At 41.2% G+C, this 25,115-nt stretch overlaps 1 protein-coding gene across 2 annotated transcripts in view; it reads left to right on the forward strand.

Annotated features, from left to right (window-relative positions):
- The window catches only part of LSM11 (LSM11, U7 small nuclear RNA associated), a 414,613-nt gene that overhangs the window by 2,983 nt on the left and 386,515 nt on the right, over nt 1-25,115 (forward strand). Inside the window, exons 2-4 of one of the 2 annotated variants that reach the window (XM_024995280.2) lie at nt 2,198-2,337; nt 4,244-4,327; nt 4,790-4,998. In XM_024995280.2, the coding sequence (XP_024851048.1) occupies nt 2,198-2,337; nt 4,244-4,327; nt 4,790-4,998 (433 nt within the window). Of the gene's footprint in view, nt 1-2,197; nt 2,338-4,243; nt 4,328-4,789; nt 9,988-25,115 lie in introns of those variants that run through there. The other variant, XM_002707831.5, reaches the window with a different exon arrangement.

The following is a 25,115-nucleotide window of genomic DNA, read 5'->3' on the forward strand; positions in this document are numbered from 1 at the left end:
TGGAGAGCGGGATTTGGAAGAATAACTTCTTCAAAGATAAGGCATAGATATAGTTTTAGAAGCCTGGCTCATATCCATTTGGAGTTTGTCACAAATACTGCTGAGAAGAGATTCAAAATGTGCCTTGTGATTCTGAATGTGGAACTTTTTTTATCTCTTGGGATTTTGCTCTGCTAGGTGGTGTGCCAGTGTTGTATTTTTGATCACATGAGAGAAATATTCCCTGGAATTATACCTTGTTAAATCTTTGGAAGAAAAAAAAAATCAAAGGTACAGATATGAAGGTTGAAAACCTGAGTTTACCATTTGTTTAATTAGAATAAGAGATTTTTGTTAAGGTACATGCTTGTCCTTTCTCCCTGATTTGGGGGTGTGTGGGGAGTAATGCCCCTGTTTTCTTCTAAGTTAGAAAAAGAGTGGCCTTTCCAGCCTTTGTGGAACATATGTGTATGGTGGGAAAGAGGAGTGAATGTGGAAGGCAAGTAGAGTAATTTAGGCATTGTGACCAGTTTCTAAGAAATTTAATTATTGGAACTTATTCATTACATGAAACTAGAAGTTACCTAGTCTAACCTCATCTTATGAATGGGGAAACTTGGACTTGTAGAGAAAAAGTTGCCCACCAAGTTCACACAACTAGTTATAATGACCTAAATGTTGTTTACAGTGCTTGATTTGACACCATCTGTAACATGTATCCGGATATGTGTATATACACATACCTTAGTCCACCAAGTTCACACAACTAGTTATAATGACCTAAATGTTGTTTACAGTGCTTGATTTGACACCATCTGTAACATGTATCCGGATATGTGTATATACACATACCTTAGTATGTCAGAGGTTCACAGAATTTTAAAATATGGCTAGAGGAGGGATGGATGGTGAAGGTCAGGCCAAGGTTCTCGTGTTCCTTTCTAAGGCCACTGTTTATGACACTCTGCCGTCTTGCTGAATCTTCAATCTGACAACCTCCTATTTCTCATCTACAAAGTCACTTAATCCAAGAGTATCTTCTTTTATTAACTTATCCCTGCCCTCATTTATAAGCCAGTTCATGAGTGAGGGGTAAGGAGGTTAAGAGTAACCACCTTACGTATCCAAATTGAAGTGCAAGACACTTGTTCTATTTTATGCTTATACTAAAAATAAAACATATATTTTTGTTTGTTTACTATCAATGACAATAACTTCCAAAGAACTGTGCCTTTCAGACTTGAGGGGAAGAGTGAGATTGTGTAACTGTGAGTGTGTGTGTGTGTGTGTGTGTGTGCATGTGTGTATGCATGCATGTGCAGTTTTCTTTAGGGAGGTTTTATGTAGTACAGTCACCATACTGTGATGGCTAAATTAATACAAAATAATAAAAATAAAGCTCAGTCTTGCTTTCAAGCTCTGAAAAAAAAAAAAAAGAATCCATCATAATAAAGGCTGAAGATTATAGTCCCAACATTCTTTATATGAATTGTCATACTCCTCTTTTCATATGATGCTTATCAGCAATTTCATTGGAGTCAGATACTCGGCAGGTGCCTTTACATCAGTGAGGCCTGGAATACAACCAGGCCTCCTCTTCCTCATGTGAAAATAATGTTCACTGAAACGCTAGTGGCCTAAGAGCATGGGCTTCTGCGTAATGTAGCTTAGACCGAGAGGGCCAAAAAGCCATTCTCTCTCAGACGAGATTGCATGTGTTTCAGGGTGGACGAGTCACACGGTTCGTTTCCTTTAAACCTGTGACCAAAGTTCTTGGTTCTTTGGAAGGCTCAAGCTGGATGATATGCAGTTCATGAGATTTATCCTGAAAAAAGGTTGTTATACAAGGCAGAGAACTGAGAAGAATCTAGCTGCTGATGTGCACATTTAGTATAGTGGTTTTTTGCCCCCAAAAGTTTTTAAATGATGCTGCCTCTTAGAATCAGAGACATCATAGAAATAGCATATGGGGGTAGTGAAACATTTGGATGGTAGCCACGCAGGGGATTTATCCATGTTCCGGGGAATCTTGTCTCATTTCAGTGTACTGTGCCTGCACTTGCCATGCTGCCCACTGGGCCTTCCTGCTCCTGTGGTGTGGTTGCCAGTGTCATACCATGTTGCCTTGTGTTGCTGGAGATGGCTGGGTGGTCTTGGTTGTTAATTCTGGGAATGAGAGCAAGTATTCATTCTGTGCTGATGGTTCTTCTTGTTTCAGTGCACGAAGGCAGCCCTCTGGGTGAACTCCATCGTTGTATCCGGGAGGGGGTGAAGGTGAATGTTCACATCCGCACTTTCAAGGGACTTCGGGGCGTCTGTACAGGCTTCCTCGTTGCATTTGACAAGTTCTGGAATATGGTAATTAAGCCTTCCTCAAGGAACTGGAGCACCTCCTAAGGATTAAATCTTTTATATATCTCAAGGACTTTATTCAGCAAAACCTCCAGAATAACTTCCTGGAAGCCCTAGAATCTTTGAACTTTCTTGGACAACAACAGAAAAGTTCTTTTTATTGTTTTCCCTAAAGGCAGTGGCTTTCACCTGGGATGATTTTACGTATGCCTCCTTCCCAGGGACATTTGGCAGTGTCATTTTTTGATTGTCACGACTGTGGGACAGAGTACCACTGGCACCTAGTGGGTAGAGGCCAGGGCTGCTGCTGCGCACCCTACAATCCACAGAATATCCTGCCAACAACAGAGAATAATCTGGTCCAGAATGTTACTAGTGCCAGGGTTGAGAAATCTAGGGATAATTACTTATTTCTTCTTTTAGTAATTTTATATTGATTTCTTACTGGTTATTTTTCGTTTGTTTAAAAATATTTATTGACTTCCTACTTTGGCTGGGCATATAGGTACAGAAATTTCAGGAAGGAACTTAAACTGCAAGTTTTGGAAGGAGAGATGAGGATAGAGGGGAAGCAGCCATATTAATAAGCCAGACACTTTGCATGGTGTTTGCTTATGAAGGAGTGTATCATGCGCCCTCAGTCTTCTAGAGGCTTACTGTCTATTTACTAGACAGACATTTGAAGAGAAAAAGGACACACAGCACAACTACGATATGAGACCGTTAGAGTAGGAGCCACCGGGCCTTTCTAGTGTTTCTTTCCATATGATCTTCCGTCGCCAGTTTTTCTTCTCTTTGTGCTTTATCTTCCTCTGTGCATGCCCCTTGATAAGCACTTGCTATATGCCAGATCCTGTACAAAGGACTTTATATGTAATAACTCAGTAAATGAGTTGTAAGTCTGTCACTGTTTTATTTCACAAATGAAGTAACTGAGGCTGGAAGGTTGGTCCCAAAAATCACACTCTTAGTAAGTGAAAGGGACTGTAACTTTATCTTTTCTGGCTTCTGAGACCATGTTTTAAACTGTATGGAGTCATAAAACTTGGATTCAAATCCTAGCTTAACATTTGGTGGCTGTGTAACTCGAGGCAAAGTAATTTCTCTGAGCCTTAGTTTTCTCATTTCTAAAATGTAGGGGGAAAATGTTTTATTATTGTAAGTTTACCTTTGAAGGGAGAGATTTAAGAGAATATATTTGACAGTGGTGGCAATAACAATACTGTCAGCTTATGTTTGTAAGATGATTCACACTTTTCAAAGTCATTTCTCATCCATGATCTCATTTGATCCTAATGGCTGTCCTGTAAGGTTGATCTCTCATCAACAAGAATTCACCGGCATTTCTGTGTATTACCCTGGCTAGTCTCTTCATTGCTGTCATAAAGCAGAGAGACTGAAAAGGGAAAATCAGCAGTAGTGTTCTTAAGGTGTGGTCTGAGGCTGTCCTGCATTCTAATCATGGGGTTTCTGGTTAAAACAGAAAGTTCCTGGGCTTCATCCCAGATGTACAGAATCAGAATAGCCTTAGATTTATATTTTGCCACATTATTGACCAGAGGATTTTTGCAGAAACTAATGCCTGTGGTGTTAATGCATCTCTGGTCAGTAATGTGTTAATAAGCTTCCTAGATTATTCATGCTCCCTGAAATTTAAGAGCCTCTACCCTACATTTGCAATGGCCCCTTACCATAGGAGAACCCCATCTTACATGGTCGTAACAGCTTGGCGTTCCTATTCAGAGGGGACCGTGTATTACCATTTGTTCCTGCCCAAGAGCTGAGTCACCTGTTAAGTTTAAACTGGTATAATTAGATGGTATTCTGCCATTTAAATTTTGTCCTGAAAGCTATAAAAATAATATTTTGAATGATACCATATTTTTCCTTCCTTTGGTCTCTTTTTCTCCAGGCACTTACTGATGTGGATGAGACCTACCGAAAACCTGTTCTAGGCAAAGCATATGAACGGGATTCTTCGTTGACTCTCACCAGGGTAAGCAGTTTCCCCTGACTTTGAGTACCCAGTGTGCTTTCAAGCTTAGGAATTAAGATCACTGAGCCTAGGGGCCAGGATTTCCCAGCAGTAAAGCCTTATTGCTGTCAACCAGGCATGCTTGGACCAAGATCTTCATTAGTCTCTTCTCATTCATCCAGTGAGTAAAAAATGAGTCCGTATTTCTTACTTGCACATTGTTTGAGCAACAAGTTACCTCATCAGGTCTGAATGTCTTTCAGTTTTATACCATAGAAAAAATGGGTACTTTTCCTCTTGACATACTTACTGTTTTATCTGAGTTATGGCTAGAAATAGAAAATTTGTTACTTTTTTTTAAAATTGCAAAGCAGACAGTCTACAGAGCATGATTAAGGAATCTAGTCTGTCCTTTGTATATTGAAAAAAAGAGATGTTGAAAACTGAAGAGAAGGCTAATACTTGTCATTGCTTTCCTTGCAGCTCTTTGATCGACTAAAACTGCAAGATTCCTCCAAGAAGGAAACAGATTCTAAGTCTGCAGTTGAAGACTCCACTCTCTCCAGATACTCCCAGACATCCACATGGAAGGTGGCTTCGGTGTGGGGAAGAGGAGACACCGACCGGAGTTCACGCAGACGTTCCCGCTCCGTCCCTTCTTCCTTGCAGGCGTCTGCAAGGGAGGAGTCCAGGTCAGAGCTGTCAGGGAGGACTACACGGACAGAAGGGTCCAGTGCGGGGGGTACCTTTTCCAGGGCTACCACCCTTTCCAGGGGTCCGTCCCGTAAGAAAAAGAGAAAGCCCAAAGTGGATTACCAGCAGGTTTTCACTCGACATATAAACCAGATTTTCATTCGAGGTGAGAACGTCCTGCTGGTTCATCTTGCACAGTGACTGGCTCAATCTCACTTGAGCTTTGGTTTTAGAAATACAGTGCATGAATTGCTGCTATGCTTATCCTAGTGTCCCAGTGTAACTCGAAATTGGAGTGATCCCTCTGGTCCAGCATGTGCAGAGCATAGAGCCAGGCTCAGGCCCTCTGGGAGATGAGGTCCGGAAGGGAAAACAGGGCTTGAGAGGGTGGTGGGTGTTTGCATTAATATCACAGCAAAAGTTGTACAGAGCATGGTCCATGCATCTGATTTGGTATCACGGTCTATTGCATACACTCAAACCAAATATAAGATCTTGAATTGGGGAGCATGGTATGAATTGAATTGACTCCACAGACACTATAGCATGGTGAAGGAGAAAGCCTCCTCAGGAAGAATGATCTTATTTCTAAAAGCTAGTGCCCTGAGTACTCATTAACTTGTATCTAAGAGTAGCAGTATAAATTGCCTTGAGCCCTTCATCCGCACCTTGTAACTGACCTTTAAGTTTCACTCTACACCACTCTCTCTTGATCGAGGAATGTACTTTGCTATCTCTTAATATCTGTAGGATATAAGAAGGCTGCACATTTATGTAAGAGTGAAATCTGGGTGGGTGGCATGCTCCAGTGAATGCTGTGTCTTCACCCCTCTCCATGTTATGGGAAGAAATAGGGGACCTTGTTGGTTTTCCTCTTGCCAGAGGGAGTTTCTGCAGATGGTGTACCAGTGGGACTGGAAGATGCGCTTGTCCTCTTCTTTCACTTTTGTGGCATGGTGCTAGTGCATGTGCCTGCATATTGCCCCCTGTGTATAGTGTGACCTGTCCTGTGAGCTTTATAGCAGGAGGCTGTCACCTTCATGACTGGCTGCAAAGAGTTCTGCATGAACTCAAGAATACACACACATCATGTGGTTGAGAGTACCCTTTCCGGGCAGGGCTGGCCCTGCCTCGAGTGTCTTTCAGGATGGTTTTCCATGAAACCCGGGTGGAGTGTTATTCCCTTGTGTCAGGCCAAAGAGGTTCTCACAAAGTACAACAGCAGTGTCTGTAAGGGACACGTTAGTCAACCCGGCTTGAGTAACCAAACACCAGACCACCTGCTACTATTTCTACTTGAATCATATGCTTTCTCAATCACCAGTGCAAAATAGGCTATATCTCGACACAGACTGTTAGGCAATATTGACCTTTTGTTTTGTTAGATTATGTTAGGTTTTATTTTAGATATCTTACATTCAAAGTGAGAATGAGAAATAGCTCGCTAGTTAAAATGTTTGAAAAGAAAAACTTCCTCTGCTGTATTTGTTGTGTAACTTAAATGAGCCTTCTGAGAAGCAGGTGAGTCACGCTCAGAGAGCTGAGCCGGGACTCCTGGTCCTTCGGCTGGCTGGGCCTCTGGAGTGAGAGGAGAGCAGACTAACCCCTCTGTGCCTCAGGTTTTCCCTATCAGACACCTACCTCACAGGGGCACTGAGGAACAGAATCTGGGGAAGGCATTTTAAAGTCTTTTAACATACTTAAGTGCCATGAGTAATTTTTACTCACTCTGTTTCATAGCTTGCTAGAAGTTCACTGTCTCATGAGCAAAGTAGGTGCTATATAATATAAGAACGTAATCTCTGTAGGTGTTAGCAGTTATGATCTTCTTGTCATCAGAAGGCAGTGATATCTTCAGGAACTACTTTCCATGTTCCATTCCTTTCTCCTAAGGGACAATGGAAGTTCTCAGAAGAATATCTTTAGTGAAAGAAAAGTAACAATTTTTTTGCTGCTCTCCCATATCCCAGCCCCCACCCTTTTCTGGTTGTGATGAGAGGGAATTCCCCTGCGCTTTTTTGGGGGTTTATATTGCCAGCACTGAAGGAAGGATGTGAATCTAAAAACAGCACATCCCTGAAAGGGAATCTGTGGAAGTTGTTTTATTTGATTTTGTTTCAAAATGGGTTTTAAGTATACTCTTTAGAACCAGGTGAGATGCACTAAACATTTAGAGAGGTTCTAGGTTACACATGCAAGTGAACAATTATCTTTGGACACTGCCAGTCTGAGTCTTTTTAAATAGTATGTTCTAAAATCAGTCGTCTTGTTAATCATCAGGCACCCCACCTTTACCCCTTTACCGATCTCCCCTGTTTGGTTGTCCCCATCTGTCTGTCTGTCTTGTCCCTCATCTGGAAGCTGTAATAGTTACTAAATTTTCACAATAAAGGAGAAATTTGGAATTAAATGGAATATAATCAATTTCTATTCATCGTAGTGCCTGATTAAATCTAACCTGACTTATTTTAAACACATGCTCATTTCCTTGTTTGCATATAATTTTCATGTGTCCATATAACGATTGATTTACTGCTTTTCTGCCCAACTTAACAATTCTGGCTCTAAAAATTATTTTAAAACTGTGTGCGATCTGTCTTACGTGCCCATATTCCCCATTTATTGGTTTGGACAGTGATTCTGGGATGATTACTGTCTAGTAAATGTGATATTTTGTACAAAGCATGATAATCATTATTTTATAGAAGTAAATTTTTAAAATTATTGCCTTTTCTTTATTATTGGAGAAATTTTTCAAAACGAAGGAAAAATATATTCTAAAAATGTATATGCTGCTCAAAAATGTGATCATCTAAGACATTTTAACAAATTGCTATGGAAATAACTGAAGTCTTCCTCAAGAGAAGACAAGGAAAGAAAAAGGGGAAAAAGGGGAAGTAACAGCCAGAACGGTAGATTTCTGGAGGCCCCCCATCAGCTCGCCAAGGGGGCCCTAAACAGCCGGTATACACCACAACTGGCTTCTAGTATTCCCCAGGGATTTGAGATTGAGACTCTAGTTCTTATTTTTTTTAACATTGAAGTGAAGTTCTTCAGAGTGATCTCTAGACAAGGGAGCATGTTTTCAGGGCAGACCTATGAACTTGTTAGAGGTCTTCTCAGGCGTATCCAGGTTTGTTAGAAAGTAACAAGGGACTGAGAGATGGAAGGTGTGGCTTCACCCCCAGGACGATTTCATGGGCCAATATTTGTGCACAGAGGTGGTTCAGTCTGCTTCACCACTAGGAGAGGCTGCACTTTAGGTTGTTTGTGCTGGTATTTAGGAAGTATTTCTGCTTTCTTTCAGAGACCAGTTATGATAGAGGTGGGCGGTTAGCAAGATGGTTAGCTAGAGTTGTCAGTGGCAGGTGGCCCTGGACCAGTTGGTTTCTTTATCTCTCTGCATGTTGCGTGTCAAGTCAGAAAGCCTAGAAACTGTTAGCATTAAAGTCAAGGTGCATAGGAACCCTTGCCAGTGTCGTTAGTGAATGAAGAAGGGCTTTACCTATCTTCATGGTGAAAAGGTCCAGGAGTACCTTAAGGGATTATCAGCCCCAGCCTCAGAAGCCTTACACAAACCGAGGTGTACTGCCTGTACCCCTTGAGAAAGAACCTAACTTGATGCAGAGTGGATATTTGTATTTCTATTTGTACTATTTTCATAGCAGCAGACATGGGCAAAATCATGAAATAGAATCTGTTCTGTAAATTACTTTAAAAATCTTTCTTTTATTTTTGCCTTTAGGAACAAATTTAAATTATTCAAAGACAGCTAGCTGTCACTGGTGCTGCCCCAAAGCTTTCTAATCCTTTATGTATTTTTATGAATGAAATGGTTGCTGTGGGAAGACCAAGATTCATCTAAGAGTGTCATGGTATAAACAGAATGGTTTGTAGTTGTTTGAATTTTTCTTTTCCTGTGCCAGGTATAGAATGCAGTCGACCCCTTTTCAGTAGCTTCTGTTCATCAGCTTGTGTGTTTCTGGGTAGCAACTCCCAGATGGCTTTTCTTAGTGTTTGTGAAGAAAGAAAATCTCATCTAGGCCTATGTTACAAAGGTGGGTGGTCTGTCGTTACTTCCTGGCAAATTGAGTTGATGGATTTAAGATAAGCCTTTGGGGTTCCTGCATCGTTTCCTGGGCTTTGAGGAAGGGTTGGGCCTCCTTTACTCGTGGTGTTTTGAGTATGTTTCAAATGTTTGTAAGTTCTCTTGCACTCCTCTAATAAAAATGAAAGCTGTCTGTCAAGACATGGCTTTGGATGGTTTGGAGATCTATCAGGAAAAAAAGAAGTACACCTGAGACCTTCAGTTGGTCTTTTATTTATTTAGAGTAAAAAGTAGTTCGATAAGCTACCAGAGCCAGTGCTTCTTTAAAAACATTCTCTGAAGAGATAGGAACTGTCCCACAGGAAAGCTATAAAAGCTATTCCCAGTACATGGCAATTGCTTTTGATTTTTAATCCTTTGGAGCAAATGTCTGATGTTATGTTTTTAGAGCTGTGGGGGTAAAATGTATTTTTAAAAAATTTAGGGGTGTTACTGAAACAATGACTGGCTGAATTATGTGTGAGCTAAGCTCTAGGGCAGCTGTCCAGTTCTTTTTCTGTTGTCCCGACAGTAAAACAGATAGTAAGTGATGTCTTGAAAAGTGATTTGCTTATTCCATCCTGACATCTAAAGGCATTAGGCTCCTATTTGGCAGCCCTGGGGAATCCCCTCCGCACCGTGACTGATTACCTTGTTTTTTAGACAAGGCTAAACCTGGATGACTCTGTGTATTAATAGTTTCACTCTTCATATACCAGCTGCTACAAGAAAAACCGTGACTTTTAATCTTGTCTTGAAATTACTCCTCATTGTTAAATTCACCTAAACCCTTCCTGTATATGGAGGGTTGTTGCTAGTAACATCAGTTTGCAATGTTCTGCTTTCAGTATTTGTCATACAGGAGTCTGGAAACTGTAATAAATATGATTGTCTTAATAAACTGGCTGCTTTGTCTCTGCTAATTGAGGAGGGATGGGCGGAAAGGAGGTGGCAGGGGAATCTGTTACCCATGAAGACACCCATCTAGAAAGTTAACATGTCACAAGCCTTCTGCAGTCTCATTGTTGTAATCTTGTGCCTTTTCTTTAGCAAAGCACATGTATCTAGATCATTATCCAAGTTTATTTGAAGTTCACACTTAGAAAAGGAACTTGGCCCACGTTTGTGAATTCTCTTCTCTAAGCCCCAAGCAATGGTCATTGCCCTGTGAATTTATCCTATCTAGTAGCTCACTGGTGTTAATCCACTCTCTTCACGACCTGCTGAGATCACCATTGACTCACTCCCCTTGGAGGATTTTACCACATCTCGCTGATTGACACACTTCCAGGAATATCTGAATTTGCCACTGGCTCCTCTGTGCACATACAAGAAGTTGATCTGCCCAGAGATTTGCCACATTGATTACTTGACATCCTCTGTGTGCTTCTAGCCCTGAGTCACCCAAATAAGGTGGACAAACAAAAATGGCATTGATTCTTAGAGGGGGGAACCTCAAGTTAACTGTAAAGACCCAATTCCCTACTTTCAAAGGATACATTAAATTTGGCACAGTTGACATACAAGAAGTTTGTAGCCATCACAGTGGAAAAGAGAGGCAAGACCCACATGTTCCAGTTCTGGCTCTTGCTTGTTTGTTTTATATCTCAAAGACTTGTGATTAAATAAAAATGTCCTCTCTAATCAAAATAGTCAGAAGAGTCTCCTAGCTTGACATACAAAATATTCAGTGTTGGGTAAATATTGGCAGGGAGTGGAGGCCAGTGGAATAAAATTTATCATCTGTTACTCTCCTTTTGCTTTCTGGATAGGAGTGGCAAAGAGAAAACAAGTGCTTTGTCCAGCCCCGTTTTCTCCTTGGATAGACGTGAAGGGTATTTCAGTCTGCTCAGTTACCACTAGATGGCAGTAGCTTAAAGAGAACTGCTTAAGTGTAGAATCCCAGAAGGACCTGAGGCTCCAGATCTCCAGTTACTGCTACCATTTATTGCTAAACACTCGCCAGTCTGAACCTAAATAATCAAGGAAAAGCAAACTGTAATCAACCCAAGTGGCAATATAACCGTCTCTTACCACTGCTGAATTTCCATAATGTGAAAGGAAGCCTGATGGCAGCCATTAGCCAGTGAAAGTGCCTAAGGAAGAGAGAAACAGGAGAGTGTCCACTATTTTAGGGAGTCTGCTGATATTCTCACATGGTGGAGTTCCTCATTTCTTCTCAGAATGCTGTCAACTCCACCTGTCCCCTTCCCGCCTGCTGGCGGGAGATTACTTCAGAAAAACTGACTTGATTCCCCTATTTCTCAGCTGCTGTCTTGCTTTTGGAAACAATTCACTTTCTCCCAGTGTTAATGCCTGATGCTCCTTTATGAGAGAGGTTGCATTTCTCTTGTGATTCCATAACCAGTATAAAACCTCCAGTCCAAGGCTGCAAGCAAGGAAAATTTCTAATAGACACAGAAAAGTGTGGTGTTTTAGGCTGTGCTCTGGGAGCAGGAGAAATAGGTGGGAAGTGCTGGTAAGTCTCCCAGCACTTCGCATCAAGGCCTTCAAAAGACCTTCTTCTCTCTCCATCAAGGAATAATTTTCCAGCAGCCTCTGGTGAAGAGGAATATACAAGTGCCAAACCTATTGCATGCATTACCTTGTTCAGATAAAACCACAGCAAGGGGGAGATTTTATCCCCAATATGTGTGTGAGGAAACTGGAACAGATTAAATAAGTTACCAACATCTCACCTGGTAATAAATGGTAAATTTGGGGTCTGTCTCTCTGACTCTTAAGTTTGTTGCTAGCCAGTTGTACCTTAAACATATCAAATTTCTCAGGCATTGAATAGGAAGCTTTGAGGACAAGTGGAGTTAATCCCCTTAGATTAATCAGAAACCAGAGAACTGAGTTAAACTAGAGCTTTTGGTATTTCACATGTCTAGTTCCTTTTGCCCAGTTCTTTGACTGAAAGTGGACATATACACAGGGCTTCATGGCTCCCAGGAAGGACTGTGGCGGTGGGCACCCCCAGGGCAGTGGTCCAGCTGTGGTAAGAGTGGCTGCCAAGTGAGGACCATGTGGTATTTCATTTCACCCACCGGTTGGTTTGGCCCTGGAAGGGGTATCAACCTAATAGTCTTGTTAAAAAGCAGGTGGGACAGCTAGTGATCTTTCCCAAGTCTTAGGAACGCATGTAGAAAGCCTGCCAGCCCTTTCTTTCCAGTGTTCTCCAAAACCTGGTAAGAATGCTTTCTGCAGGTCTTGACTTATTCATCTTATTAAAACAAAACAACAAAACTTTTCTCAGTGCTAAACTCTGGATGTGCTAAAGCAGGACAAAAGGATTAGCTGAAGGCCTGTAGTCTTCCTAGAAAGATTGACAAGCTGTCTTGTAAAATTTCCCTTCAACTTGATGATGTGTTAGTTTCCAGAATATGACAATCCTAGAAGGAGCCCTTATCTTAGATGCTTACTAGTGGTTTCTAAACCTCAGTTTCCTCATCTCTAAAATAGGGATAATACCACCTATCTTATAGGGTTGGTGACAAAGTGCTCAGCCCAGACAGCAAGTTTGAATGTCATTTATGCTATGATGAGCTTGCTGTGCGATGCTTAGCTGCTTTCTTTACTTCCCTGTGCTTGTGTTTCACGTCCTGAGACCAGGCAAACAAGTGGACGCAGCACAATGCTGTCATCCTTTTTTTCTAGCAGACAGACAGACCTTGAAAGATTGTTCTCAGGCTTCCTGAGTTCTCGGCACCTCCTCAGTTGTTTCTCCCTAGGTTAAAACTTGAGGATATCATCAACTTCTTCACCACTGGGAGAGTGTTGTGCTCCCCCAGGAATGACATTAGGCTCCACGGGACATTCATTAGTTGGGGTTACAAGAGGACCACAGGGCACTGGAATGGTAATTTCCTACATGCGACCCCAGTGACCCAGAGGGAGCTAGCTCAGCTGGTCTGAGCATGTGGTTAATGAGGGAAGGGTCATGGTTTCACTCCTGTGTGGGCCAATTAGTGTCACGTGGAAAAGCATGCTCCTGGGGCCCCAGGCAGCAGCTTTACACTGTGGCACTGGTCTCCAGGATGACTGTATGGCCATCATTGCTATCAGAATCCCAACCCAAAACGTACATCTTCCTTATTATTACATAGCCCATGGTTTCCAAGACTTGGGTCATTTGCAGAGCATCTCCATGATTTTTCCGTTGTCCCAAGCAGACCACTGTATTTTTATTTCTTTGATGTTTTTCTACACATTGCCTCACTTTTTAAGCTAATACTTAAAAGGAAGCCGTGCGTTACTACCATCAATGCAAATTAGGGAAATTTGCCTTAAATTGAAAGTACACATAAAAATAAATAGGCAGTAATTGAAATTAAACTGTTTATCTTCAGATTATAGGCAAAGACCTCCTGGGCCACAAGTGATCGATATCCTCCCATGTGTTAATAAATGCATGGATATAAACTGCATGTCTTACATAATAAACATACTGTTCTGTAATAAAATGACCAAGTCAGCAAAAACAATATTCTAAAGCAATTGCTTCCATGGGAAAAGTTGGGATCAGTGACTAGGGAGTTTCACACTTGATGAAATTATTCTTGCAGAAATTTCAGCGCCACAAGTCTTTCTAATAGTCTTTCTAATAGCCATAAATGTATAACTATAAAACCTATAGTCTGAACCAATCTGGGGTTTAATTTATATCCAGCTCTTGCTCAAAGTCATGGCTTTTGTTCGCAGTCTCCACTGGCACTATCATTAACACCGTGCTTCTTACACATCCTTATCATTATCACCCATTTTATGATAAACAAAGCACAAACGTGCAAAGCGGATGTGTTGACTGCACAACATCTTTCTTCCCCTCCAGTCATGAGCCAGTGCACGCTTATCTCCCCAGTCAGCCAGTTCCTTATGGAGATCAAGATGTAACCAGTAGTGGTGCTGGTAATAAAAATGTATTCCTTAATTAATTGAGCATGTTACATCCAATCCAGTTATGAAAATGTGCACTGGAGGACAAATACACATAAAAAGACACATAGCAACACATGTGGGCCTCTTCAGGGTTGAGAGGGAGCCTGGCCACTTCTGTAATTTGAGGCTCCCAATGCATTTAAAAAGCAAAGAAATATCAAAGAGTTGTAAATGTGTACATTTGTAAACTTTGGGTTGAATGATGGACAGCTTCCAGTCCTCTCTGGACCTGTGAGAGGGCTCATAGCCTCACTGGGAGAGAATCCCAGTCTGTGTGTGAGTTCTTTGAGTGTGAAGTCCCAAGTCCTTGCCCCAAGGTCCGGAGATGAGCCCCACATCTCATATAGAGATCTGGATTCAAATATACCATAAGGTAGAGCATAAAATTTTAGCCATGTGGAAACATGAAGTTACCAGGGACATAGAAGGGTTGGAAAGTGAATAGCTTTTTCTTTCTTGTGTCTTCATTACTTTGTGGATTCTTGCTGCGACCACTCCTGTTACTTCAGTGCCATTTGGGTCTTCCCACTTGGGTAGCTTTCTCATCATTCTTAGAAAGCCATGAATTAGTAGCAAAAGGGCCAGACCATTTTATAAGTGCCAGAAGACTTACTTAGATTTGTTGTTGTTTAGTCACTCAGTCGTGTCTGACTCTTTTTACCCCATGGTCTGCAGCATGCCAGGCTTTCCTGTCCTTCACCATCTCCCAGAGTTTACTCAAACTCTTGTCCGTTGAGTTGGTGATGCCATCCAACCATCTCATCCTTGTTGTCCCCTTCTCCTCCTGCCTTCAATCTTTCCCAGCATCAGGGTCTTTCTAATGAGTCGGCTCTTTGCATAGGTGGCCAAAGTATTGGAGCTTCAGCTTCAGCATCAGTCCTTCCAATGAATATTCATGACTGATTTCCTTTAGGATTGACTGGTTTGATCTCCTTGCAGTCCAAGGGACTCTCAAGAGTCTTCTCCAACACCGCAGTTCAAAAGCATCAATTCTTTTGCAGTCAGCCTTCTTAATGGCCCAACTCTCACATCCATACATGACTACTGGAAAAACTTAGATTAGAAAATCAAAATACAAGAAGTGAGAGTGCAGTATATCAGCTTTCTTCCACTGTATGTGGACCCACTGACTACTTTAACCACAAGAACTACTTTGAACGACTGCATGTGCACACACACACACACAGACTCACAGTAAAGAGAAAGCAGACGCCTCCATGCCAGGAACATCTATAAAGTTCTCATTGCATGATTTTTGCTAGATCAGTAAGATTGTGTGACTGGGGAGTGTTATATGAAATAGTGTGAAAATAGTATTTCCTTAAGACTAATCTATTAGGATTCCGTTTGTACGGCCTTGTTCTAAGACTGATGCTTACTTTGTGCTCATTGTTTCTGAGGGCAGAAAGCAATTAGTTCATTTGAAACTCCATGTGATGCTTCTGAGGCCTATGGTCTCTTCCCTACCCTCGCCTGGTCCAGTTGTCTCAGCAAGGCATTTCACTCCTCCTCCCCATCCCCAGAGTTTATCTGAACATATCTGTTGCTCCATGAAAAGTATTTTGGCAGAAGCTGCTTTGCCCTGGGCTGACTAAGAGTCATCTGTCCTGAATGGCTCACAACTATTTTAACTTAATTTATTTTTATAAAATTATATATAGAGAGATAGTCACATTAATATACCCTTAAATATTAATATATATGTGTCATTTTAATAGAGACCAACATTATGACACCAAACCAAGAGTCAAATGGAGATTCCAACTCCAAAATGGTTGGGAGAAGCTGTTTTAAACCCTCTCATGGCAAAGGAAGCACAGAGAAGGATTCTGAATGTTTCCTTCTAGATCTACCATCCATATTATTCCTTCTAGGATATGACCCTCAGTGATCACACTTCAAATCTAGGCTCTCTTGCACTAAGTGAGTATTCAAAACTGAATACTAACTCTTCGATTTGAAAAAATTTCAGCAAGGACCTGGAGGACCTATCTCAGGTCACAGATCTTACCAGGAAGATGCCTGGGGACTTTCTGCATAGGACTGCCCAGATGGTAAGCTGTGGCATCTTGACTCATATAATTTGAGGCCTTCTCAGTTCTTGGAACCTGTGGGCCAGTCACTTCCAGCCACAAGCATCAGTGGCTCCATCAGGGTGGCTGAATGGAAAAAGGTACAGAGGTGTGGCCCATGGCTATATGAACATCAAATCTGACAGGCCCAGTGACATCTGGATTGTTATGCTCCCAGTCAAGCTGAATGCAGCAGCTCGGAAGTGGCTTCACATCTCAAAAGCCAGTGGTATCCGTTTGCCACTGCCCATCACGAGGACAAAGGCATGGGTTAGCTACTGAAAGAGTTAGTGTTCCAGGAGTCCCAGAGGCCAGCACCAGCTACATTACTTGAAGGGCTCCGTGAACAATTAACAAACATGTGGGGCTCCAGATTCAAAGTTCCTTTCAAGATGGTGACCACAGAGCATTCAGCCAAGCATGAGGTCCTTCTAAGTGCGGGTCCCCGTGCAAGGGCATAGGTTGCACATGACATGGGCCCTGACAGAAGTGTGGCACCGGCCAAGGTGGAGACAGCTGGAAGCTCAGCAGGAGTGAGGAGGGGGCAGGGCGTCCTTGGCGGGACAGCGCTGACTCTGTCTTCACACACGTTGGATTCTTTCTTCTGTTGGGAACTGACATGCCCTTTCAGTGGTATCTAACCTACCTGTGCTTAGTAACTATTCTAACTTTGCATGACTGGTGTACAAATTAAAGCATTATCATTGTTTTAAAATACTTTGAGAAAGTTCCCAAAGATTTTAAATTCATTCACACAATCTCAGGGAATTTCGACAGCACAATTGTCAATGTAAGGAAAAAAACTGTTAGATTCTTTAAATATGACTCAAATGTTGTAAAAAAATTTTGGAAGGGTTTCAAAAAGTTTTTTACTTTCATTTATATCATCTGTGTGAACAAAGTTTATTGTTAGTGATGGCTATCAAAAATGTGAAGAGACCGTGATTAGAAAGTCTTGATTGAATTAAAGTCTTCATCAGGAATTGCTATTTCAAGCATAAAATCTGATATTAAAAACTATATTCATAAAAAGCAAATGCAAATTTTTCATTAAAAATTAAAGAGATTATTTTTTAGAAATTTTATACAAATTCAGTATTTAATATCTTCCCTAAATTTTGAATTTTATTTTCTTATAATTATATAATAAAAAGAGTAATGAAGGCTTCTGCCAAGCCCCATAGAGATGCCCAAGTCCCTCCGCATTTACCCTAGGGTGTGCTTTAAAATACTATCATTTCCGTATGTGTGCTATGAAGCAAAAAATGGGAGAAGGCACAATCTAGCCAGCAGCTCTCCCAAGGAGTCTGAAGCAAGTCATTTGCTTTGCCCACTGGTGGTAATAGAGGCTATGGGGATTGACTTGAAAAGTCAAGGCATAAAACAGGATCCACGCATAGTGACAACTAACAGTAATTCATAGAGCTGTTGAAATGAAGACATGAAACACGCATGTCAAGTGCTCAGAATAGAGCCTGGAATGTAGGAAATAGTGAATGGCATTTACCGTTACCTGGCACCTTAGATAACTAGTAAGTTGACAAATTCTGTTGATTTGTATCTACAATGCCTTAGCTCTGTTCTTTGTTGTTATTGTACAGTTGCTAAGTCACATCTGATTCTGTGACCTCATGGACTGCAGCATACCAGGCTTCCCTGCCTTTTACTATCTCTTAGAGTTTGCTCAAACTCATGTCCATTGAATCGGTGATGCCATCCAACCATCTCATCCTCTGTCTCGACTTTCCCCTCCTACCCTCAATCTTCCCCATGATCAGGGTCTTTTCCAGTGAATCAGCTGTTCACATCAAGTGGCCAAAGTATTGGAGCTTCAGCATCAGTCCTTCCAATGAATATTCAAGGTTGATTTCCTTGAGGATTGACTGGTTTGATCTCCTTGCTATCCAAGGGACTCTCAGAAATCTTCTCTAGCACCACAGTTTGAAAGCATCAGTTCTTCTGTGCTCAGCCTTCCTTATGGTCCAACTGTCACATCCATACATGGCTATTGAAAAAACAAAGCTTTTACTAGATGGACCTTTGTTGGCAAAGTGATATCTCTGCTTTTGAATATACTGTCTAGGTTTGTGATAGTTTTTCTATCAAGGAGCAAGCCTCTTTTAATTGTAGGGGTACAGTCACCATCTGCAGTGATTTTGCAGCCCAAGAAAATAAAATCTGTCACTGTTTCCATTTTTTCCCTTCTATTTGACATAGAGTGATGGGACCAGATGCCATGATCTTCATTTTTTGAATGTTGAGTTTTAAGTTAGCCTTTTCACTTTCTTGTTTCACCTTCATCAAGAGGTTCTTTAGTTCCTCTTCGCTTTCTGTCATTAGGGTGGTATCACCTGCATATCTGAGGTTGTTGATATTTCACATGGCACTCTTGATTCCAGCTTGTGAGTCATCCAGCCTGGCATTTCTCATGATGTATTCTGCATCTAGGTTAAATAAGCAAGGTGACAATATATAGCCTTGATGTACTCCTTTCCCAATTCTGAACCAGTCTGTTCCATGTCCAGTTCTAACTGTTACTTCTTGACCTGCATACACATTTCTCAGGAGGCAGGTAAGGTGGTCTGGTATTCCCATCTCTTGAAGAATTTTCCACAGTTTGTTGTGATCCACACAGTTGAAGGCTTTAATGTAGTCAATGAAGCAGATGTAGATGTTTTTCTGGAATTCTTTTGCTTTTTCTGTGATCCAACAGATGTGGCAATTTGATCTCCGGTTCCTCTGCTTTTTCTAAATCCAGCTTGTAGATCTGGAAGTTCTTGGTTCATGGACTGTTGAAGCCTAGCTTGAAGGATTTTGAGCATTGCCTTGCTAGCATGTGAAATGAGCTAAATAATTGTACGGTAGTTTAAACATTGTTTGGCATTGCCCTTTTTGGAAGTTGGAATGAAAACTGACCTTTTCCAATACTCCAAAACCTTCCAATACTTCAAAACTCCAATTGTTGAGTTTTCCAAATTTGCTGGCATATTCAGTACATCATTTAACAGCATCATTTTTTAGGATTTGAAATAGCTCATCTGGAATTTCGTCACCTCCACTAGCTTTGTAGTAGTGCTTCCTAAGGTCCACTTGACTTCACACTCCAGGATGTCTGGCCTGGGTGACTTTACTTTCCATTTCTCTTGTTCCGCAGTACCATGTTCAGCATTTTATCACTGCTCATCTGACAGTTGTATTTGCCTCTTAATTTGTCTTTTAGCTTCTGTCATCTTCATTTTTGAACCCTCTGGTTCAGTTAAGATGCTTTAAGCAGCAAGTAACAGAATATCCAACTCAAGTGTGTTCTTCCATATATTAAGATGTCCGAAGTTTCCAGAGTCGGTTCAGCAATTCGACAATATTAGGCCTCAGGTTTAGGGAATGTGTTCATGTGTGTGTGTGGCTTTGTTTGTTTTGTCTTTCCCCTCATGGTCTCAGTTTGGCTGCAATGGCTCCAAGTAGCACCGCTACTCATGCTAACATCCAAAAGCATAGAGAAAAGTCGTGTTCTCATTGTGTACCTCCTTATCCACGGTGGAAATTTCTTCCAGAAAGTCTCTTCAAGTTCCTCAGAACACATCTACCTTAAACCAATCATAGGCAAAGGGCAATGGGATTGCAACAATTGGTTTAGATTTCTCATCATTTATCCCTAGGCCTTGGCCTGCTTTCCTTGAGCATAGTACTAGTCCTGTACTCAAACAGAACTGGGATTCTGATAGCCAGGAAGGAATGACAGCTGTTGAGTAAATAACCAGCATTTTCAGCCAGTCCTTCATACACGCCTCTGGCAGATTCATCAGGGATTTCCTGCTTGAACAAGAGCTCCCAGCAGGCCCTTTGCCTGGAATTAAGTCTTTTGTCCCTAATTTAGCCAGTGAGGTCAGATGTCACCAGCAAAATGCCCTTGGAGTATCCTATATACTTTTCCTTCATAACTCCTTATCACCTATTGTAATTAAACATGAATTTAGGGAAGTTTTTGACTAGTATCTCCACCCAACTAACTCTAGAATATAAATGTCATTAGGACCAGATGTGTTTGGCTTACCCTTACACTCAACACCTAGCAATTCTTGGACAATTCATTCCTGAGTGAATGAATGCCTATACCTGTCAAAAGGGAGCAAGCAATTTCAACAGCTAGATATTTAGACTAGCAAAAACAGGTTTCTACCTAGCTATCAAAAGAGGTTGAAAGAATTTGGTACCTCAGCATCACCAACATTTTGTTAAAGGACTAATTGCCAAGCCCCTTGTGCACGTGGGACCATTAGTAATTCTGTAGCTATGCAAATTAAAACAGTGATGTATGATTTATAGCTTTAATAACATTCTGAAGGCTCTTAAATTTTAATCACTTGCAACATCCTTTTTAATATTCAATTACTTTATTAACTAATTAGGTCACTTGCTGAAAAAGCACATAAGGCTTGTGCTATTTTAATATCAGCTGAGCCTCACAAAATACCTTTGAAATGGTGCAAATGGTTTATTTATTTTAAACAGATCATTAAGATGCTATAATTAATAAACCAATTATGAAAAAAGGCCCAATAGTGATAGATGCACAAGTACAATAGCACTGTCCAATGGGTTAGTCATTTTTATCCACATACATCAAGGGGCTAAACTTAAGTGAAAACCCACTGTAAAAAGTGCCTTCCTAAATAATTAACGTGTGCAATGACTGATAACCATATCACGGCAAACCTGACTTGAGGCTTGTTCATTACACAAACCTGTAATGTGTACTTTGGTTTCATCTAATGACACTCACAATGGAAAATCCACAGCACACTAAGCTTGGTGTTTCTTGATTACTTACAAGGGCTTAATTTGCGGACGGAGCTGGGCACTTCACGTCTTATCAGTGCTTTGGAGTGAGCCGAGCCTCCCAGAGGAGAATCAGGAGACACATGCAGGTTTGGCGGCATCCCTGGATATTGATTTCTCAGCACCGTGTTAAGGTCTTCAAAGCAAACAGTGTGAACAAAGAAAGCTGAGGCCATGCCTGTGGGGGTTCTTCACCCAATATTCTCAAAGGAGACCATGGATCATAGTACTAAGTCTGCTTGTCAAAGGCACAGAGATGTTGGGGCTATGGCTGAGGATAAGTAGGAAGCAGCTTGGAACTGAGTTTTATTTCTAGGATCAGGGTGAGGCAAGAAGAACCAGATCCTTTGACTGGTTTGGGAAAGAATGCGGGCACTTAGAGACTAGGTGATCTTTCTTGCTTCTTGTTGTTTAGTCACTAAGTTGTATCCGACTCCTTGTGACCCCATGGACTGCAGCACACCAGGCTCCTCTGTCCTCCACTATCTCCCAAAGTTTGTCCAGATTCATATCCATTGAGTTGGTGATGCCATCTAGCCATCTCATCCTCTGCCACCTCCTTCTCCTTTTGCCTTCAATCTTTCCCAGCATCAGGGTTTTTTTTTCCGGCTAATAACAATATAATAATAAAACCATAATAACCATCGTGTACTGAGTCCTTTCTGTCTACTCTATAAACACTGTTGATCACCTGTATCATCTATTGGATATTTCAGGGTATTTGTTGAGTCAACATTTATTTACTGAGCACGTCCTAGGACCAGGCGCTGTTCTCGGCACTGGAGATCTTGCGATGAATGGGATAGACAAGTCCCTTGCTCTCATGGTGCTCACATTCTATTAGGGAAGAGAAACAAAAATCATACAGCACAAGGGAACAAAGTATAAACAGCCACTTTAGCCAATGCAGAGTGCTAGGGAAAAGGCCAACCAGAAGATGGGAGATAGTAATGGCAGTGACTGAAGCAGGTTCTTGTGACAAATGGCCGAGGGGGTGGGGGGCGGTGTTGGCCAACTCAAACTTTGTTTCCTCCCCTCCCCCACCAACTCCCACTCCCGGTTTCACCAGTTGTTAAGGACAATGGGACATGGCATTATTATGCTGCCGTCATTAGCATCGCCATTCTTTTTGCAGGTTTAGGCTCGTTTTTGCAGTCAGACCCCAATATGAACTTGTGTGCATTTTATTGTTAGTGTGTATGTTGGTAGGTGAAAACTACACAGAGAGATATTTCTCTTCCCTTATGTCTTCCTGCCACTGTCCTGCTCTGCAAATGGTTACAGCTATGTTTATGTATTTCCAGCCTGTTCTAGCACCTACATGATGTGTTGATGAATCTTTAAAATATTCATAAATTTCCAGATTGTCCCATGGATGCTAAATTCTTTGGGAAGAGCAACATGGCCCAAACAATGACATGAGTGCAGCTCAAATACATGGAGGAAGTATCATCCCGCCTGGGGCCCTAAGGGAAGACCTCAAGAAGAACCCCTATAATCTCTGTCCATTATAAACTAAACAGTGTTCTAGCAAAGTGGGATCTTAGCTTGTGAACCACTGGGCCTTTTTAAAATATATATATATATCCATGAGGACCAGTATGTACCTGACTCCCAGCACCAGCTCAATTTATCTCTTAGAGGTATGTTGAGAACATAACTTTTGAGTAAGATAAGAAAAAGTTTAACATAAGCAGGCCCCTTTATTAGTGAATAATCACTTTTGTGGGTGAAGTTCTTTTGGAGTCAAATGAGACTTTGTTCTTTCCTTCTTTTCCAACCCACAAATGGATGCTAATCATGAATGTAAGTGAAAGGAATACACTGTTGATACTCTGTATCAAGGAAGAGAAGCGCTGTGAATTTTGCAGTGAACTTGGACAAGAAAAAGCCAGTTCTGTATCTCTTTCTTGTCCTTGAAGGAGACTAGAAGGTCTTTTCAGAAGTCTTCACAAAAGTTTCTATTTTACATTCTCATTGCTTTCTCTACCTATCACATGGTTCAAAATAATTTTTTAAATTTTTGTTCCATTTAATCACTAGTATTATAACAGCACTATAATCTGTATGTCATTGCAAATGTCTATTTCTGCCACACTGAGTATTAATAGATCTTTTCTAAGAAAGTGGATTACTATAAACTGTTTTATAAAAAGATTAACTCTGAGTTATAGATGAATACTAGGAAGATTTGGGAGCCCAGTCCATTTGTGGCTTAGGTCTTCTTTCTTTTTTGAAATTTGGAGCTGGAGTACGATGGTTGGGTTTTGAGATCTCCAAAGGACTGTATCAGGGCTTCCCTGATAACTCGATAAAGAATCTGCCTGCAATGCAGGATACCCCGATTCAATTCCTGGGTCAGGAGACGGAATAGGCTACCCACTCCAGTATTCTTGGGTTTCCCTTGTGGCTCAGTTGGTAAAAATATCCACCTGCAGTGTGGGAGACCTGGGTTTGATCCCTGGGTTGGGAAAATCCCCTGGAAAAGGGAAAGGCTACCCACTCCAGTATTCTGGCCTGGAGAATTTCATGGACTGTATATAGTCCATGGGGTGGCAAAAAGTCAGACATGTCTGAGTGACTTTCACTTTCACTTTTCAAGGACTGTAAAAAACAACCTATGATCCTTCCCATGTGAGGGCTGCCTCTTGGACACACATCTTTATTTAAGAGTGGTATCTTCAGGGTTTTCTACCCTCTTGCACTCAGGGATAGATAGAAGAGAGAGCAAGTGTGCCTAGAGAAAACAGTTCACAAACATACGAGTAGTGCAAGTCCTAGTCTTAACAACCCCTTTATCACATTTGGTAGTAATCACACTTTTTTGACTGAACATCCTATTCATAAATGGTGTTTAGTGTCCCACCCCAAACAGACATCTGCTCTATTGTCAGTCTACATATTAGTCATTAGTAAAGTCCAAAATCACTGCAGATGGTGATTGCAGCCATGAAATTTAAAGATGCTTACTCCTTGGAAGGTATGACCAACCTAGATAGCATATTCAAAAGCAGAGACATTACTTTGCCAACAAAGGTCCATCTAATCAAGGCTATGGTTTTTCCAGTGGTCACATATGGATGTGAGAGTTGGACTGTGAAGAAAGCTGAGCACCAAAGAATTGATGCTTTTGAACTGTGATGTTGGAGAAGACTCTTGAGAGTCCCTTGGACTGCAAGGAGATCCAACCAGTCCATTCTAAAGATCAGTCCTGGGTGCTCTTTGGAAGGAATGATGCTGAAGCTGAAACTCCAATACTTTGGCCACCTCATGCGAAGAGTTGACTCACTGGAAAAGACCCTGATCCTGGGAGGGATTCGGGGCAGGAGGAGAAGGGGATGACAGAAGATAAGATGGCTGGATGGCATCACCAACTCAATGGACATGAGTTTGAGTGAACTCTGGGAGTTGGTGATGGACAGGGAGGCCTGGCATGCTGCAATTCATGGGGTTGCAAAGAGTCGGACACGACTGAACGACTGAACTGAACTGAACTGAAAGTTATTTTTCTATATTTTAGACATGATAAATACAAATAGATACTCCATTCTTGTCATGCCTCATAGATCTCCTGGCCTTAATCTGGGCCTGTGTGAGCCTACCTTTGAAGATCACTGCTCTGAACAATTGAGGTAACTTGAGGTAAATGAATAAGTGTTCTTGAAGAAATGTACCTTATGTTGATGGGGAAGAGATCCACCTCTAGGAACACTTTAAGAGCATTTTTGGGCTTTTCTTGCATAGGAATCTGGATGGAAAATGCATTAAATAGAACACTCTGGCCTTTGACCTTCCCTGGAGTTTCTCTTGGGATCAGTGATCAGAGCTTTGAAAAGAGATCTGCAGTTATTCATATGCCAATGTCTCCTCAAGTTCTGCCCCATTCATATTACCATCACAATTTTTACCTTCTCAAAGTACCATGGTATTTTTATTTTAGGAATAGTTGTATTTAAATTTTCTCATTTTCACTTAAATTAAAAAAGATCTTTTATATCACTATCATAAATGTAAAGTCAACTTTGCTTGCCATAAATAGTGAGAAATTAAAAAAAGAAAAAAAAAAGCATGTAATTATTAAACTTTTCAAAACCACAATGAGATACCACCTCACACCTATGAGAATGGTTATTACCAAAAAGACATGAGACAACAAGTATTGTCGAGGATATGGAGGAAG

The sequence above is a fragment of the Bos taurus genome, chromosome 7 (assembly GCF_002263795.3).
Source record: "Bos taurus isolate L1 Dominette 01449 registration number 42190680 breed Hereford chromosome 7, ARS-UCD2.0, whole genome shotgun sequence".
NCBI lineage: Eukaryota > Metazoa > Chordata > Mammalia > Artiodactyla > Bovidae > Bos > Bos taurus.